Source organism: Mycetomoellerius zeteki, unplaced genomic scaffold, assembly GCF_001594055.1.
Source record: "Mycetomoellerius zeteki isolate Tzet28-1 unplaced genomic scaffold, Tzet1.0 scaffold135, whole genome shotgun sequence".
Classification (NCBI taxonomy): Eukaryota; Metazoa; Arthropoda; class Insecta; order Hymenoptera; family Formicidae; genus Mycetomoellerius; species Mycetomoellerius zeteki.
Genome location: NW_017256287.1, coordinates 4863655 through 4880458, shown reverse-complemented (window position 1 = coordinate 4880458; position 16804 = coordinate 4863655). Strand labels below are relative to the sequence as shown.

Sequence of the window (16804 nt, the reverse complement as noted above, 5' to 3'; positions counted from 1 at the left end):
TAGACAAAACAGGAGAGTCATGAAATGTACAAATCTTTATCAAGAGAATAATAAAAATGATTGTATTACAGCCGCGAAACAGAAATGAGAAAAGTTATAATAAATAGATCAGATATGAATCAATCTTTCGTGAGACGATCAGAAATTCATAATCAATCTCTTGCATAGTTAGCCCGAAGGCAGTATAGAAAATGCGTATATAACTTCACCTGCGGCAATTTACCACCTGTCAGTAGGCAACTGTCAACGAAGCGTACTGGAAAGGAAACAATAGATAGACATTTGTTCCCTTCGCTTCGCGAGATATTACCGCGGCAAAGGAACCTGACATAAAATAGTTCGCGTTGGATTATTTTTTTAAAGAACACTTATAGAAAGATGCTTCGATCACGTTCTCAAAGCAGCTTGTAGTAAGTTAAACCGAAAACGTACGGTTTCTTTTTAATTTTTTGTCGCCATTTGACATATCATAAACAAATCGTAAACAAACCTTAAATTAAATGTCTATTTTATTTGCTAGTGAGCAAGAAGCGAAGTTTGTACAAGATCGCATAACGGGCGTGGAAAAACATTTCGCCGAGCTATGCTCAATATTCGCAGCGTTCACCAGAAAAGCTGCCAGGTGCTCCTCCGACCAACAACCATATCGATTATTTTTCCTTAGTGACATATTCTTATTCTCTATTGTTTTGACAACAATGTGCTCCGTTTTGTTCGCTATTTACTAATTTATTTTTTCAGATTGCGTGATAAAAGCGATGAAGTGGCTAAAATGATACAAACTTACGCAGATTCGGAAGTCATAAATCGATCAATGAGCACCGGACTAGCGAATTTTTCCGCAACATTATCAGTCATCGGTGATTATAGGTAAAACTAGTTTGTTTCAAATAATTTTCTTTAATAGTTTTCTTCATAATGTATAAAAAATGTTAACTTTTTTGTGTAAATAATTTTTACATTCAATATTGGCATATATAACTAAAAAATAAAAAATTATAGCGTTACCATCTTCATTCACACAATAAAATAAAAAAAAATCTTTATTTTTTTTTATTAAATCATAGCTTTTTATTCCTTATCGAATGCGAAAGAGAGAGATTATTAGAAATCCTTTAAATAATCTTTTAAATAATCTTCGTTTGATTTACCTATGCTATTTTAATTGCGTTGTATGTTTTATCTTTTACTTTAACATTATTTTGATTTATACCTACTTTCACTTCTAAAATTATCGATCTGCTCTACAGAGATGCAGAAGTACAAAGATTGGATGCCAAGGTGATTGTACCTCTTTCGCAATACGCAATGATTTGCAAACATGCCCGCGACGATGTAAAAAACACGTTTGCAGCACGCGACAGAGAACTTACAAGACGAAAACATTTGGACAAAGTTCGAGAAAGAAACCCCAGAAATCGTCAAATGATAGTATCCTTATAATTAAACATTTATTTCAACATCAGTTAATTTTAATTATAACTTAATTAATTCTAGACCTTTCGTAACAATAAAACAAAACATTAAATTAATAATTAAGAACAAGATATTAATATTAATAAAATAATTTTAAAGCGATATAACTAGTTTGTCGTTTCAAGAATATCTCGTTATCTTACGTTATAAATCTTTAACTGAAAAAGAATATCAGTCTCAAGCTGAATCGGAGCTGACGAAAGCGTCCATCGAAGTATCCCGAGTAGTAAAAGGACTGGAGGAACAAATCGACTCATTCGAACGACGAAAGTTGCACGATTTGAAGTCCATACTTTTAGATTTTGTCACTGTCGAATTGAGCTTTCACACAAAGGCCCTTGAGCTTCTGACCAAAGCATATCAAGATGTTGCAGCTATTGACGAAATTAAAGATATTGAGGTGAGGTAGAAGATCTAATTTCAATTTTTTTTTTAAATCATGTCTAGCTAGTTAAAGTTGAAAAAGAATTATATTTATAAAATATGTATTGTAACTGTATTGATACTTGTATGACAAGTGTGGTCAATATTGTTTATCCTTCAACATGCAGGACTTTCAAAACGCGAGAGGAGAAATGAACGGGGTAAACTTGCTTCAAATTGATATTTGTTATTACGATTTAATGAGAAAGACACTTAACATTTCAATATTACCTTTACTGTTAAATGCTGATGCAATCTCGTAATCATTATCCAAATAAAGTACTACTTCTGTATTTAGGAATTTCGAGACACATTACGAGTTCCCGATTCCGTGGCAAGATTAGATACTGTGGGCAGAACTTCATTTCGACAGGCTTACTCATTAACGAACTTAGCCACTCGATTCGCATCTTCGCCTTCGGCGTCACAGAAATTAGCTAATCGAGGAACCGAATCTGCTGTAAGTACAAAATTCGAATACGTATCGCTGTAGTTTTTATTTTTGGATTTTAATATAACAAATTTTAGGATTCTATACGAACTGCATACACAAACTCTTCCGAGTCGGTTCAAGTTGAAGAATATCCAGACAGCACAGAAGAAACGGAATCAGAATCAATTCGAGAGAAGCCTGTGAGAACTAGGCAGAAATCTATGTAATTTTAATCATCCTTTTAATATTTTGCATTTTTATCTTTTTAGAAAAGAGTGTCAAGACACGCTGGATACAAAGTAAAGAAACGCTTCATTCTCAAACCCGTCCCAGCAATTCCTACATGTCAGAAGTCTTTAATGTCATCTATAATATATCGCATACCTTACAGATTGAATCAAACAAAGTAAACATTTTCTTACACTTGCATAATGCTTATTTGTATTAATTTAAGTTCATGTAGATGCCCAACATTGTTTTAAAAAGATAAGAGAAACTTCATTAAAAATAATATAAGAATCAATGTAACCCGCATTCCACTGAAGTTGAGTAACCTAATTGTTATATCGGTTTAGTCGATATCTCAGTTATCTGAAACGAGAATTGAAATAATATCAAAATATATTTCTAAAAAAGTGTAAGTTTATTTTCTGTATTGTAACAAAAGGATGGGTATCTCACTATCAGTATACAATTTTTTTCCATGATGATAAAGTATAGCGATACTTTAGATAAGTCGTTATACTTATAGACGAGTGCATTGAAGAAAGAATGAGCTTATTTATCACCTCCTTCGACTCCTGCTTGTGTCATTAGGTCTGCGATATTCTTCTCCAAGTCGTCTATTCTGTTACCCATTTCATCTAGTATTTCTTATTAAGGATCTTACAACAATTATATATTTGTAGAAATTATTAATACTATAAATAAATATATGTCAACTTTTATGATTAATACTATAATAAATAAATATACGTTAGCTCGTATAACATTTAATTCAATTAATAATCAAATAAAGGATGGCATGCATAGTTAAAAAATAAATATAGCTCAGAATATTTACATACAAACAATATATATATCAGGTTCTTTTTAGCTAAACTTTTTCTTGAACAGCTTATCTTTTCTTTTTTATCAACGTGAAAAAAAAGAAAATGAACATACAAGAAATTCAGCTAAAAAGAACACATTTATTTAATCTTTTATAAACAACTAGTTGGAATATAAAAGCGTATGCCACAAAATTTTGAAGTCACATAGACATAAAGTTGCCTTCCTAATTATTGAAATTAAAGCATGACTCACAAAATTAATAGCAACAAAAACAGCTATTGTTTTTTACTACTTACGTTCAGAGATAAATAATCTACTTGGCAATACAGTAAAAAACTTGACGCAATTAATACGACAGACAACCAGTTACATGATACTGTACGATCAAATGTCAACACAGATTTTTCCACAAATGCCGCTTCAACAGCTGCAGCACCGTTTTAGGTTAAGCATGAGAAAAAGGATATTTCTTCCTATGATCTGGTCAGACATGGTTTGAAACTTGTCCTGCATGTTCTGCAACAGCGTTTGCACCTGCAAAGGAGTCAACGTAGCGTCAGGATCGCGTCGCGACGGATCGTCCCTGGATGCGTCATCGTCATCCTGTGCGTAAATACGCGGACTCACGTATTGCGTCAGCTCCTGCATGTTCTTCGGGTCGGCGCTGTTGCCCATTCCATAGCTGTCAACGTCCTCGCCCTTGTGATCTTGTTTGACATCGGCCATCCTCGACGCTTTAACCGGAGGGGAGGAAACGAGGGTTAAAGCTCGGCTCGTCCGGTCCGGTCCAACGCAATGGATCCTCCTAGATCCTCCCTTATCTACCCTCTAATGCTCGGCTCGGCGACCTCGGCGTGCTGTCGCTCGCTGTCTTTGGTGTCGATCAGTGCCAAGCACTGTCGATTGATCCAACAACGTACTCGGTTCGATCCCCAACGACGTCGACGGGACGCTGGTAATAAACGACGTGGAAACCCGGAAATTGATTTTTCAAATGTTACTTCTCGTGCAAATTTTATTGCAACTTTTTTCTTTAATTAGAAATTTAAAAAACCAAGGTTTTTATTTATAGTTAGAAGTAAAAACTCAATAAATTGAACACCAATTTGTACAGTAAAAAAATGTTTTTTTATCAAAACTCTAAAAAAAGATAATAATTCTGCATGGCTATCGTTACTAGTTGTTGTACTGTATTTTTATTGTTTACAACTATTTAAAAAATCTTTTGGATGAATACAAAAGTTTCGAATGAATTTTAGAACAATTAATAATAATATATGTATGTCATCATTTGTCCAAAGAAAATAAATCTCGGAGTAATTTTTAAGACTAAAATAAGGAATTGATTTTTACTCGATTTTTTACTCAGATTTTTTTATCTCTACTCTCGATCATGTGGATAAAAAAGTGACATTTAAAATTGACATTTAAAATTCAAATAAATTAATATATGCTAAAAGAAGTCTTAAAAAAATTTCGTTTATACTTTCATTATTCTTGATTTTTATTTTGCCAACGTGAGTTGTGACTTAATTGTGACACGTGTAGATTTATGTAGAGTACATAAAAGAAAAACATGCTTGTATACATTATAAAAAAACTAGACGTTATTTTTAAATTAATATTAAATAACCTTGGTGAAAATTTTTCTCAGAATTTTTCATATAATTTTTCAAAATTTCTCACATTTTTTATACGCAAATTGGAACACTTCTCAGAAAATCTACATCTTTTCTAAAAATTTTTCATATATATTACTTATAAAATATCGTCAGATTTCTTAAAATTTTTGTAAGTATAATTTCTGATAAAATGTTATAAAATTTAAAAAATTAAAAAATATTTTTTAAAAATTATGGGATGAAAAATTTCAGAATATTTCAGAATTCACTTGTACAAAAAATTCTGAGAAAAGATGTAAACTTTCCAAATATTTCTGAGTATTTCTGAAAAATGTTCCAATTTGTATAAAAATTATGAGAAAAATTTTCACCAGGGAATGAGAACAAATATATTCCACACAACACGGGGAGCTCATAAAATTTTTGTGAGCTTTATTTAAGCTTCAAAAAGAATCCCCGGGAACTCCTGTCCGCTTTTGAGAATTCCCTAGGAGCTTCATTTTGGTTCAGAGGGAGCTTTTTTTAAGCTCGCCGAGAGCTCAGCAAAATGATCGGAGCTTTGTGCTGTGTGGAATACTGGCGAAGGCGATCGCAAAACAAGACGAGTCTTTGGCAATTTAAGACATCATACGATTGATGAATCATATTTTTTATGTTCTACATTCAAACTTGTTTGTCTTTGACTCCATTCTGACGCAATTGACACTTATCGCAAAATCAGCAATAAAATAGAACTATAAACTGGCCATAAATCTGTTTGTTTCAGCTTTTATATCCTTGTGCGTTTTTCTCGTTTTGTTTCACACAAAACGAAGCATCTCGAAAAAAGAATTATATAAACATAAGCTAATCTAAAACGCAAGTTTATATAATTGGAATGACGAAATTCGTGTTTACTCTCCTCTCTTTCAACGTCATTAAATTCGCGTTTATCGATAATACTCTTCTCTCTTTCAACGTCATTAAACTCGTTTATCGATAACTTAAATATAATAATATGTTTTACAAATACACAAATACAGGAAGAGGCAATTACGATCGATCAGAACAATCGCTTACGAAAGCGTACCAAAGCGTACGTGCCAATGGAATAATACTTTTTATCCTCGTTCGTCGCTTCGATTGGCTGTCGCTGATCGCGAGTGTCGTCTACTTCAACGCGTGAGGCGATATCAGCTGATTATCGTGACTGGAGCAAACAAACAACAAAGTACAACGCAGTGTTGTGACGAGCATATGATATTTCCATTTTGTTAGATCAAGAGTTGACGGAAGAGACATTGTTCGTCGAGTAACAGCCAAGTTTGTTTAATTTCCAAGATATACACGTGTTTCTTTCCCGCGAGAATCCGCCTGTCGTTTAAAATCATAGCCGCGACAAACAATGCGCCTGGCAGCTCTCCTGAGCATAATTGTTCTCTCGCTCACCACGCAACTGGTGAGACCCTGGCACGCCAAAACCAAACAAATATCGCCCGTTATTCTTGGTAAGTCAAAAAAAACAAAACATCTTATTACTGTCCATACAAATCATATTTTTATCTGAGACATCTTGATATCCTTAAGATGTTCAGGAAGGGCATAGAGATGTCCTCTGGATGTCTTTAGGATATTTCTTGGAGGTGATGTGTGTATGGGATATTTTTGAAAGCGTTCGGCTCGCCGAAAGTTATCATGATCCTTTCTGTCTGCACTTTAGAGGTCGAAACGGCTCTGAAGTGCCGCTTTGTATGATTCTCTCCTTTGATGATATATGATTCTTATCGTAGTGTCATAGAACTTCGGAGATATCGACTTATTGAAACGTTGCGAAAAGCGCGTCTACTTACGAAGGAAAATGATATTCCAGTTCCAGGTGATGGCGGCAGCCAGGTCGAGGCAAAGATTAACAAGTCATCAGTGGTGCATTATATCTGTGCGAAAGCATCCGACGATTATTTTAGCTTGTGGCTGAACATGGAACTGCTTGTACCTGTCGTGATAGACTGCTTTGTACGATCATTGATTTATCATGCGTAGCTCTAGTCTTTTTCTCGCTGAATAATTTGAAAGTAAATTTGAATCCTATTGCAGATAGATAATCTTAAATTGAATTATGACAATGTGACGAGGACCACTAGCAATCAACCCGGAGTAGACGTAAGGATACCGGGATGGGGCAATCCGTTTGTAGTCGAATATATAGATCCTAGCAGAGCCTCGCCAGGCTCGTATTTCAAGGACATTGGGAATATGCTGGTAAACGATTTAGGATACATCAGGAATTTATCGCTACGTGGCGCGCCTTATGATTTCAGAAAAGGACCTAGTATGTAGAAAAATGATATTAATAAATTGTTCCATACAGGCATTACACGCTAGCATTTAGTATCATATATTTTATTCGATTGTACTACAAATTTACCGAGATAAAGACCTTAAACTACAGGTGAAAATGAAGAATTCTTCGCTAAATTGAAAACTTTAGTCGAAGAAACGTATATAATGAATAACGATACGCCAGTGACGCTACTGGCTCACAGCATGGGTGGACCTATGACTCTTATAATGTTACAACGTCAAAGTCAGAAATGGAAGGATAAATACATAAATGCCTTTATCACACTTAGTGCTGTATGGGCAGGATCTGCCAAAGCTATTAAAGTATTTGCCATTGGTAAGCATATCAATCTTATTTGTATAATCTTGTTTGCCTGCAATCATTAATAATGGATTATTGTTGAATACATTGTTAATAAATTAGCAGATAACTTAAATTCAGAATAGTATAATACAAATTTTTCAACTATCTTGTTTTATGAGATATGATGCTTTACATACACATTTTAATTTTAATACAGGAGATAACTTAGGTGCATATTTTCTTCGTGAAAGTGTATTAAGAGACGAACAGATAACGAGTCCAAGTCTAGGATGGCTGTTACCTTCAAAACTACTTTGGAAAGACACAGATATTTTGGTACAATCGGATCAGAAAAACTATACATTGAGCAATTTACAACAATATTTTATGTACGGTGGATTATTTAGACAATTATTATATACCTGCTGTATTTTGTTCGCAAATATTTTTAGAAATATTTTCACTTACAGAGACATAGACGTTCCTAATGCTTGGGAATTCAGAAAAGACAATGAGAAATATCAATTGGATTTTACGGCACCAGGTGTTGAAGTACATTGTTTATATGGCAGCAAAGTGGACACAGTAGAAAAGTTTGTATATATATATATATATATATATAACTTTTTGTTTCATTCAAATTCGTAATAAAAGAAGCCATTTAAAATTCGCATTTATTTTTTATAGATTGTATTATAAGCCAGGTACGAGTATAAATGGTTACCCTAAATTAATAGTTGGAGATGGCGATGGAACGGTGAATATAAAGAGTTTGGAAGCATGCACACTTTGGCAGAAATCACAAGTACAAAAAATTTATAATCAAAGTTTTCCTGGACTAGATCATACTGAGATCTTAAGAAATCGTGACATTGTGGCATATATTAAGACAGTTTTAAAAATATAATATGATTTTTATTAGTACTTTTTAATGAAATGCAAAAAAATGACAACACATTTATGTCGCTAAATTCTCGTAACATTTTTTGCTCTTGCTACCGACGAGATAATAGTATCTCGCTAATCTTGATACGAATTAATATTAAAACTTTAATATAAAATGATTTTAACAAGAATAAAAGATTTCACTAATTTCATAAAGTAAATTCATTTCTTGATAATTTATTGACTAAAAAATACGACAACGTAATTGAAAATATATTTTTATTAACTACATTATTCATTAAAATATATCATTACATAACATAGCAGCAAATATCAATTGGGAATATTATAAAGTGGTGCAATTACAAAAACCATTTTCTAAATGTCAATACTTCCACTCATTTACTGGCATATAGCCATATTCTCAGCCTATAAATATAATACTTTTATCTCCTCCTTATTGTGTACATATTTATATATTCAGTATATATTATCAATTTTTATATTGCATGATCTCATATGAAACAAAGAGTGATCAGATTAACATGACTAGCGATACAGTAATAATATACTATATGTAAAGTATTTCTATATTGTATAGTAACATATTTTTTAGTCGCTGATACAGCACAATTAGAATAACAATGAAATCCAAATTTCTTAAGTTACTAGTCATAAATTGATTATGTTATAAATATATGTTATATTTACACTGATTCACAATTGTAATGAATACTCATAAAATACTCAAGAAATTTGATGTAAAAAGCATTCCCTTAAGAAATCTGGTAGTGTCTCGGCGCTAAGCCAAGTGCGACACTATTGTGTTCCTTTATGTGTCAGCGATATCAACAAAAGTCGAATTTCTAAAATATTTACAATTTTAAAATTTTCTTATTATAATGTACAAGTAACTTCTTTTTGGTATAAATAAGTCCATACATTTTAATAAATATATGGACTTATAATAAACATTTATCAGCGCACATTAAGTTTCTACAAAATTACATTCACGTACAAAGTGGTGAAAAACAAATACTACATAAAATGTAAGCAATTGATATCAGTATTCTTTTGATATCTAATGCCATCAAATCTGATAAACTAGACAATACATAATTACATATATATTTCTAAGATAAAATGGTATATTATAAAGAAGAAATTCATCATCAAAGATAATAAACGAATGTTGTTAAAAAATAAAATGTTTTTATTATTGATCACATAATAATAAGTACCATAATTTTTCTTTGCAAATATAATTATAGATAAAATTGTTCCTAATCACAGATCATAACAACGTAATTATAATAATCAATATTACATATGAAACATTTTTATATACATTTTATTTATTTGATATCCCATTTAGATCTAAACCTTTAGCAATTCTGAGTATTTGAAATTGCTACTTTTTTTTTCCTATAATTTTCATATATTTATAATTTTTTAACATATAGTAAAAAGTTTATGTCAGCCTTCAGAACACAGCATAAAGGCAGCATAGGAATGCACAAGATTCTGACTCATGTGTCCTAGAACAAATTTTTGCTCAAATACTGATAACCAAACCTTTTAATTATTCCTAGCAACATATACTCCTTGCTTCATTTCTTTGGTGCTTGCTTTTATACAATTTTTAAATCTTGTTCCAAATCGCAGCAATGTATTGAAGAAGTGGAGGATTTCTGCTTCAGAAAATATGTAAAAATTCTAATTTTTTTTACAACAAATAATATCTCTTAATGTCAGTTAAGTCCTGTCGAGGATCTTATGAAAGCATATATTCCCAAAGCTAAAATAGTTACAACGGTAATAGTTTTGTAACTTCTAATACGATAAGATATCCTTGGCGTTGCCTGAACAATTTTTAATTTTCGTTGTCTTTCTCTCTCTTGTCGGCTTGCTTCTGCCTTTGCCTTCCATTCTTGCTCTTTAATTTTTCTCTTATGATCATAATCTCTGACATCATTACTGATAGATTCAGGAGGATATTGTCGATATAGATTCTTTGCTTCTACTAAAAGGGTTTCAAATGGCAAGTCGTCGGGTAACTGAAAACATAAACTTGAAATAATTCTATTGTCTTTCTTTGATTCTTCAGAGTTAATTACTTGTTTTACTATACTCACCGTACATAATACTTTATGTGTGTGCCCCATGTCAGGCGTAGTATTAAAAATTTCTGTAGCTCTATGTGCCACAATTACCGTACTTAAATAGAGAGGCATAAGTGGGGGACTACCCAGAAAAAAATCAAATAATCTATGTAACAATTTTCGGTTTTCTGCAAACTTGTGTGCATACCATGTTGTGTATTCAGCCAAAGCAAAGTGTGGAAACAGTTCTACACTAGAATTAAAAGGAATGTTGCTATTAGTAATGAGATTATTAGTATCAGAAGTTTATTTATTAATCCATTTAGAATAAATATAAAATAAAAATTTAAGATATGTTCTTAACGGATAAGAAAAAACTAACTTTTCTAAATGTTCCAAAAGCGTAGGATGTACTCTTTCCAGCAACGCAAATATAAAGAATAACTCTTGATTCACTTTTTCCATAGTTTTTTCCATGAATCTTTCCAGGAATTCTAGCGAAATACATTCAAGTACGTATAAGCCTGCTTGTAATCCCATTACAAGTAACACAGTTGCTGCCACATCATTGTATCCCTGGTAGTAACTAAGTACAAATTATTTCATTTTATATTATAATAAAACATAAGTTATATATAATATATATAAATTTATTATAAATTAATAATAAATTATTCATGTTTAAATATACTAACTTTAATTGGGAATGTCTATGAAGTACCCAGCACATAAGCTGAGTTAACTGCTCTTGAAAATTTTCCGTCTCCTCTTCTGTTGCATTCTGCGAGACGTGACTACCGCTACGTGCCACATCCTTCAATATCTGCTGATAAATCTCGTTTGGTATATAAGTATGTACAGTTTCTAGTCCGTTAATGGATCCAGGTTCCAATCGTGCCAGTCGTAAAAGTTTCGGCCACAGTACCCTTCGTACATCATCTACAGATCATCCTCATGATTTCAAGACTTAGTCACAGAGAACAAAATTATTCTCAAAAAGGAACCATTTTATATAAGTGATATTAGCAAACTAGCACTTGGGATACCGTCTGTATCCAAAAACTACAACGATAATCGTGTAGAAGACTGAAAACCGTAAAATTCTCTTTCGGCAAAATCCTAAAGAATGAAATTATCTGTTTGTTAAGGTTCCTTGTTGATCATAATTGACGTCACCTGGGCAAAGTACCATTAACGAAGCCCTCGCTACTGCAGCCAAGTAGTCTTAGCTCTCCTAACGTGAGATCCGGGTTGGCGATGCTGCCGCGGATCACGCTCATCTTCATCCTCTCGCGACTCGTGAGGATGTCCGTCGTACCGTGGTCGTCCTCGCGAGTCAGCACACCGTTCCGCTGCTTGCCTGCCGTGGCTACGTCGATGAGATCCGGTATCTGCGGCGTGACGCCGTCGTGCCACGCTTTCGTGGAGTCGGACAAGATCACGAGGGGCACGCGGTCGTGCGAGTCGGTTGTCGCCCAGCTGTCTGTTTTTGTTGAGAGACTCGCCGACGACGCCGACTCAGGCACGTTCCTTCTACGTACTTTGTTGTGGTTATGATTCTCGGTTGACGTCGACGCGTCCGTCGAAGACTGCATCAAGGACACTTCTTCGTTCTCGGCCTTCATAATTTCACGGTGTCGAGATGGATTTACGCCAGACACGCTAGTACGCGTGTCATAACACTGATAATTTAATTGAAACTCCCGAAAATTCTTCGAATTAACGGACCACAGCTGATCCGTCAGGAATGACAGCAAATGGCACACTAGAGACACACCAGTTGGAACGAATTAGTAGCCGTCAGCTCGTAGAATGACTCGTAGTTCGTACAGCTATATATAAGGTGCGTTCAGGGAGACGCTATTAGCGCTATTGTGTCATTCTATCCTTGTTTTACGTTTAATAAACAACGAAGATAGAATGACAGAAATAGCGCTATTAGCGACTCCCCGAACGCAATAGTTAGAGCTACAGCTGCAACACCAACAAAGCAATATTAAAAATCGACAACTTAATTTATGAAAGTTCCAAAATTTGTACTACGATTAATTGATAATTTAATTTTACGATTTATTATATCATATATTTTATATTGTTATTAACTGTGTTTCATTATTTATGCGCAATAACTATTAAAAAAACAATTCAACTCACAGTAATCCTAAATATGCATGTTTATTCGTGAAACATGTATAATAATATATTAATTAAATCATTTAATTTAATCTCTACTGTATTATAAAGGATTATAGATCGATCAAATATTTATATTGATGATAATTGAACTCTTCAATTATCTCTGGACTCATCGAATGTGTTTATCATGATTAACATAATAATTGCATGATCAATAATAAAATGCTAAAAATAATGCAATAAAATCGTGTATAATTTTCGTTTAATCTTCAAAGTTTCAAATGTATCGTAAATGTTTATTTCTATCAATATAGATTAAGTTCTAATTCTTAGAACTAAAAAAAAAATAAAAAGTAAGTTAAATCAAAATTAAATAAGTTATTCTATATAATTGGTAGAAACGAGTAAAAGTAGAAAATAATTTAAAATTAAGTAAGTCGGTAAGTTAAATTTCTGATACCTACAACATGATCACAAACTTTTGGTAAAGTTTGCAACAAATTGCCTGCAGGGAGCAAGACTTATGCCTCGATCGATATGACGAGGAATGACGATGAAGGACACGTCACCACACGTTTGCACACCGATGCTTTTTACGCATGCGTACAGAATTTGTTTTTGACTGTTTCCGATCTCGATCGTCCGTCAAGTGATAATCCTCGTGAACAATTGTGTTGTCCGCCGGTTATATCGTCTAACTGAAAATGTCGGGAAAGTCTAAAGCATTTACGAAAGAGGAGGAGCTGCTGCTGCAAGACTTCTCCAGGAACGTGTCGACAAAGTCCTCGGCGTTGTTCTACGGCAATGCTTTCATCGTTTCGGCGATACCCATTTGTGAGTAGAAATTTGTGAAGAGCACTGAAAAATACTCCCTTCATCATTTTTCTCTATTACATTATGCGATTAGATTTCTACTGTATAAAATTTTATGTTGTCCGATTTACTATCTTATTTAAGAAAGTTGAGATTTGACAGTTATGTCTTGGAACTTAATGAATATTGTATAACAGATTTTATAATATTCTCTTATATATGATTTTATGTATATAAAACTTATATTATGTTTGATTATATATTTATGATATTTGTGTGTGAATAAATTATCTAATATATAAAAAACAGCATAGACAGATTTTTCTGTAGAATAATTTCTGTACAATGTTTCTAGGTTCTATACAGAAAGCGATTAGATTCATATTTTTTTTTTAATATATTTTATTTAGGTTTAAATAATCGTTTAAATTAGAACATATTTAAGTCAGAATTTGTTTTTATGTGTATGAATATATATATTATATCTTAGTCTAATAACATATAATTTAATATCGCCAGTATATCTTTGTTTATTTTAAATCTAATATTTAATATTTATTGAAAATAAATATTACGTGAAATCTTTATTCTTTATTAACTACATTTTATTTTTTACAGGGTTGTTTTGGAGAATACATTTGATCGATTTATACTCTAACTTGATCTCTTTTGTATTGGTTACATTGGCGAGCACATACGCCCTTGCCTTAGCATATAAAAATACAAAATTCATCCTCAAACATAAGGTATGTTCTATTGATATCTGAATTTACAAGATGGATATTTGTTTACTAAAGCACAGAAGCTCTTATTAAAATAAATAATTTTTTATATAATTTACAACATTAAAGAATTTACCTTTCGAGTTTTATTTCATACTAATCACAAAGAAAAAGTGACTGAAACTGTGATATTTTGTAGATTATGAGATGCTGATTAAAAGTTTTCTTAGGCAAAATCATAAAAAGTGAACAGATTTTGCTATAGCATAATTTGATTAATGCAGAGTCCTTGTTGAGAACTTGTTGAATAAGCCTAAGAGATGATATATATGTAGGAATGATGAGAATATAATGTAATTTTGTATATACATATGTTATATAGATTGCAGTAAAAAGGGAAGATGCTGTAACTAAAGAAATAAGCCGTAAACTCGCGGAAGACAAGAAGATGAGCAAGAAAGAAAAGGACGAAAGGTAATTTCAAATTTTTCTGAAACAAATGACTGATTAATCATCAGTCAACATGCATCGAATGGTGTATAATATTTTCTAAGTAATCATCTCGGCACAATTAATTATAATAAAAAGTATATTATACCTTTCGCAAAATATTAATTTATATTATATTTAAATATCTAGGATCTTATGGAAGAAGAATGAAGTGGCAGATTATGAAGCAACAACATTCTCAATTTTCTACAATAACGCCCTTTTCCTGGCATTCGTCATCGTATCTTCGTTTTACATTTTAAAAACATTCACACCTGCAGTAAACTATATACTTTCTGTAGGCGTTACTAGCGCATTCCTAGCATTATTTTCAACAGGATCTCAATAATATATGCTACGAATCTATGTATTCTGCTAATTTCATAAGAAACCTCCATCAGTTCGATTTACCTTTTGATATGGAACATTCATGGATAATAAATAATATTTCTATTTATAATGAAATCAACTGCTATAAATTATTTGTTATTTCCGGACAATTTGGTTAACATTTCTAAGTTATAAACAATTTAAAAATTGTTCCTATTAAGTAGCAAATAGAACTATTCTATACATTTGTTAACATTTTATCCTTAAGGGCGACTTTGATCAAACTCTGATTAACTTGAGCGGTGATTAATTCAATGAAATTATAGTAAAATTTCTAAATATAATACATTGTCTCTAATTTAATCTTATTTCTCAAAAAATATGTCAAAAATTAATGATTCTATTTATTCAACTGTAGATATTACCTGATAAGCTCATCACCGATTAAATTAATCAGAATTTGATGTAAATTATCATAAGCAATATTAATTTGTGATCTTGTGCAGGTATGTATATAGAAAACTATAGTATAATAGATGTAAATTATATATCAACAATTATAATTTTATTATTATAATTATTGTTATAGACAGTTGTGTGTGTACGTGTGTGCGTGCGTGCGTGTGTGCGTGTGTATGTACCGTTATTATGACAGTTATCTTGTAGTCATTATTGCGTGAAGTATCCGACTTATCTCTTTAAAAAATGTGAAATTGTAGCTATTTACCAACTAACATGAAGAAGTTTCGAGAAAAATGTATAAATTATATGCGTATAGAATATTAAAGGATTATTTAAGTGGAGTTGAATGTTGTATCGTTTATCTTGGGAAAACATGAGAAATATGGGAGAAATTGTGAAATCTAATATTATTATCTAATGCTATTATTGATAAAAAATTATTAAGCAAAAATTATTAAAATGTCGAAAAAGCAACAAGAATTGTATATTACTTAAATACATAACTTTGAGAAGACTTTCAAGCAACTGATGAACGGAGAGTCCGATTCATAATAATCATTTCACGCGTTTCCTGGATTTGATTAACAAACATGCTTCAAGTAATAACTGTATTTAAAAAACAATACAGTCATTGTTCTTAATTCCTTTTAATATCTTAGTAACCTTTTATCAATAAATTTAATTGTCTCTCAATAAATATTATTATTGTCTAAATGCGATTATTGTCTTTGATCACGATTTCTTTTGATTTTTTCCTAAGATAAGCAATACGGTATTCAACTCCGTTTTAGTATCAATTTAATATATATTAATTTATACATCTCAAAATTACTTATGTTAGCTAGAAAACAGCTGAAACTTAACATATCCTTTCATAAAAATGTTTTTAAGAGATAACAAATTGATGAGCCATAGTAGTGGCTACAAATTATTAATGATAACTAAAAATATAAAGACTACGCGTTTCACGGGTTATCTCCGTGTCCAGATCCATCCTTAGAATGCCGACGTTTCATGAACATAACATCCAGATAACAAAATGTTTGCAGTCTTTTAACAGACTGTCAGCAAATTCGAGCAGAAAATGATGACAGTCTGCTATCAAGCTTGAATTTTTCTATTAACTCTTAATAATAAATATACTAATGATATCAATGATATTTTATAATTGATATCAATGGTATCACTTTGTACTTATATGATATCATTTTACATAGTATTACGTTAAACATTCT

General features: G+C 32.0%; 5 protein-coding genes across 10 annotated transcripts; 3 read left to right on the top strand and 2 right to left on the bottom strand.

Moving 5' to 3' along the window:
- Positions 1-290: 290 nt before the first annotated feature.
- On the top strand, positions 291-2796 carry Fam92 (CBY1 interacting BAR domain containing protein Fam92). Of its 4 annotated transcripts, XM_018462184.1 has the most exons (9): positions 291-410; positions 521-622; positions 742-870; positions 1251-1431; positions 1652-1876; positions 2028-2060; positions 2198-2359; positions 2428-2532; positions 2602-2796. In XM_018462184.1, exons 1-9 carry the CDS (start codon positions 379-381, stop codon positions 2740-2742), a joined length of 1110 nt encoding a protein of 369 aa, XP_018317686.1. In that variant the 5' UTR covers positions 291-378; the 3' UTR covers positions 2743-2796. The 4 variants fall into 4 exon arrangements, with proteins under 4 accessions (XP_018317686.1, XP_018317687.1, XP_018317688.1 ...); XM_018462185.1 differs by lacking the exon at positions 2028-2060 and having other exon boundaries at positions 293-410; XM_018462186.1 differs by having other exon boundaries at positions 294-410; positions 2428-2679.
- LOC108731714 (heat shock factor-binding protein 1) lies at positions 2796-4357 on the bottom strand. 3 transcript variants are annotated; one of them, XR_001937036.1, is made up of 4 exons: positions 4013-4357; positions 3853-3919; positions 3014-3198; positions 2796-2923 (listed from the first exon to the last, which is right to left on the bottom strand). XR_001937036.1 is itself a non-coding variant. In XM_018462189.1 (4 exons), exons 1-4 carry the CDS (start codon positions 4109-4111, stop codon positions 2916-2918), a joined length of 252 nt encoding a protein of 83 aa, XP_018317691.1. In that variant the 5' UTR covers positions 4112-4357; the 3' UTR covers positions 2802-2915. The 3 variants fall into 3 exon arrangements, 2 of the variants coding, with proteins under 2 accessions (XP_018317691.1, XP_018317690.1); XM_018462189.1 differs by having other exon boundaries at positions 2802-2923; positions 3121-3198; XM_018462188.1 differs by lacking the exon at positions 2796-2923 and having other exon boundaries at positions 2957-3198.
- Positions 4358-6024: 1667 nt separating this feature from the next.
- Positions 6025-9666, top strand: LOC108731573 (group XV phospholipase A2). The gene is made up of 7 exons (XM_018461951.1): positions 6025-6494; positions 6857-6999; positions 7081-7315; positions 7436-7663; positions 7848-8019; positions 8101-8223; positions 8318-9666. The coding sequence occupies exons 1-7, from the start codon at positions 6392-6394 to the stop codon at positions 8535-8537; spliced, it is 1224 nt and encodes a 407-aa protein (XP_018317453.1). The 5' UTR covers positions 6025-6391; the 3' UTR covers positions 8538-9666.
- A 265-nt stretch (positions 9667-9931) lies between these two features.
- Positions 9932-12396, bottom strand: LOC108731677 (TBC1 domain family member 20). Its single transcript, XM_018462115.1, has 5 exons — positions 11807-12396; positions 11313-11556; positions 11000-11203; positions 10651-10870; positions 9932-10572 (listed from the first exon to the last, which is right to left on the bottom strand). The coding sequence occupies exons 1-5, from the start codon at positions 12240-12242 to the stop codon at positions 10267-10269; spliced, it is 1410 nt and encodes a 469-aa protein (XP_018317617.1). The 5' UTR covers positions 12243-12396; the 3' UTR covers positions 9932-10266.
- A 949-nt stretch (positions 12397-13345) lies between these two features.
- Positions 13346-15269, top strand: LOC108731678 (translocon-associated protein subunit gamma). The gene is made up of 4 exons (XM_018462116.1): positions 13346-13587; positions 14185-14312; positions 14671-14762; positions 14928-15269. The coding sequence occupies exons 1-4, from the start codon at positions 13458-13460 to the stop codon at positions 15124-15126; spliced, it is 549 nt and encodes a 182-aa protein (XP_018317618.1). The 5' UTR covers positions 13346-13457; the 3' UTR covers positions 15127-15269.
- Positions 15270-16804: the final 1535 nt, after the last annotated feature.

Bases quoted from the DNA above. Each gene is read 5' to 3' on its own strand.
- LOC108731573 (XM_018461951.1), top strand. From the start codon at position 6,392: ATGCGCCTGGCAGCTCTCCTGAGCATAATTGTTCTCTCGCTCACCACG. The intron at 7,000-7,080 runs GTACGATCATTG...ATCCTATTGCAG, and splicing joins CTGTCGTGATAGACTGCTTT to ATAGATAATCTTAAATTGAA. The intron at 8,020-8,100 runs GTACGGTGGATT...TTTCACTTACAG, and splicing joins AATTTACAACAATATTTTAT to AGACATAGACGTTCCTAATG.
- LOC108731678 (XM_018462116.1), top strand. From the start codon at position 13,458: ATGTCGGGAAAGTCTAAAGCATTTACGAAAGAGGAGGAGCTGCTGCTG. The intron at 13,588-14,184 runs GTGAGTAGAAAT...TATTTTTTACAG, and splicing joins CGTTTCGGCGATACCCATTT to GGTTGTTTTGGAGAATACAT. The intron at 14,313-14,670 runs GTATGTTCTATT...TATGTTATATAG, and splicing joins AATTCATCCTCAAACATAAG to ATTGCAGTAAAAAGGGAAGA.
- Fam92 (XM_018462184.1), top strand. From the start codon at position 379: ATGCTTCGATCACGTTCTCAAAGCAGCTTGTA. The intron at 1,877-2,027 runs GTGAGGTAGAAG...TTCAACATGCAG, and splicing joins ACGAAATTAAAGATATTGAG to GACTTTCAAAACGCGAGAGG. The intron at 2,533-2,601 runs GTGAGAACTAGG...TTATCTTTTTAG, and splicing joins AATCAATTCGAGAGAAGCCT to AAAAGAGTGTCAAGACACGC.
- LOC108731714 (XM_018462188.1), bottom strand. From the start codon at position 4,111: ATGGCCGATGTCAAACAAGATCACAAGGGCGAGGACGTTGACAGCTAT. The intron at 3,920-4,012 runs GTGAGTCCGCGT...ACTCCTTTGCAG, and splicing joins TGCAGGAGCTGACGCAATAC to GTGCAAACGCTGTTGCAGAA. The intron at 3,199-3,852 runs ATATCCTTTTTC...AATAAGAAATAC, and splicing joins TGACCAGATCATAGGAAGAA to TAGATGAAATGGGTAACAGA.
- LOC108731677 (XM_018462115.1), bottom strand. From the start codon at position 12,242: ATGAAGGCCGAGAACGAAGAAGTGTCCTTGATGCAGTCTTCGACGGAC. The intron at 11,204-11,312 runs GTTAGTATATTT...ATTTGTACTTAG, and splicing joins CATAGACATTCCCAATTAAA to TTACTACCAGGGATACAATG. The intron at 10,871-10,999 runs GTTAGTTTTTTC...TTTTAATTCTAG, and splicing joins CTTTTGGAACATTTAGAAAA to TGTAGAACTGTTTCCACACT.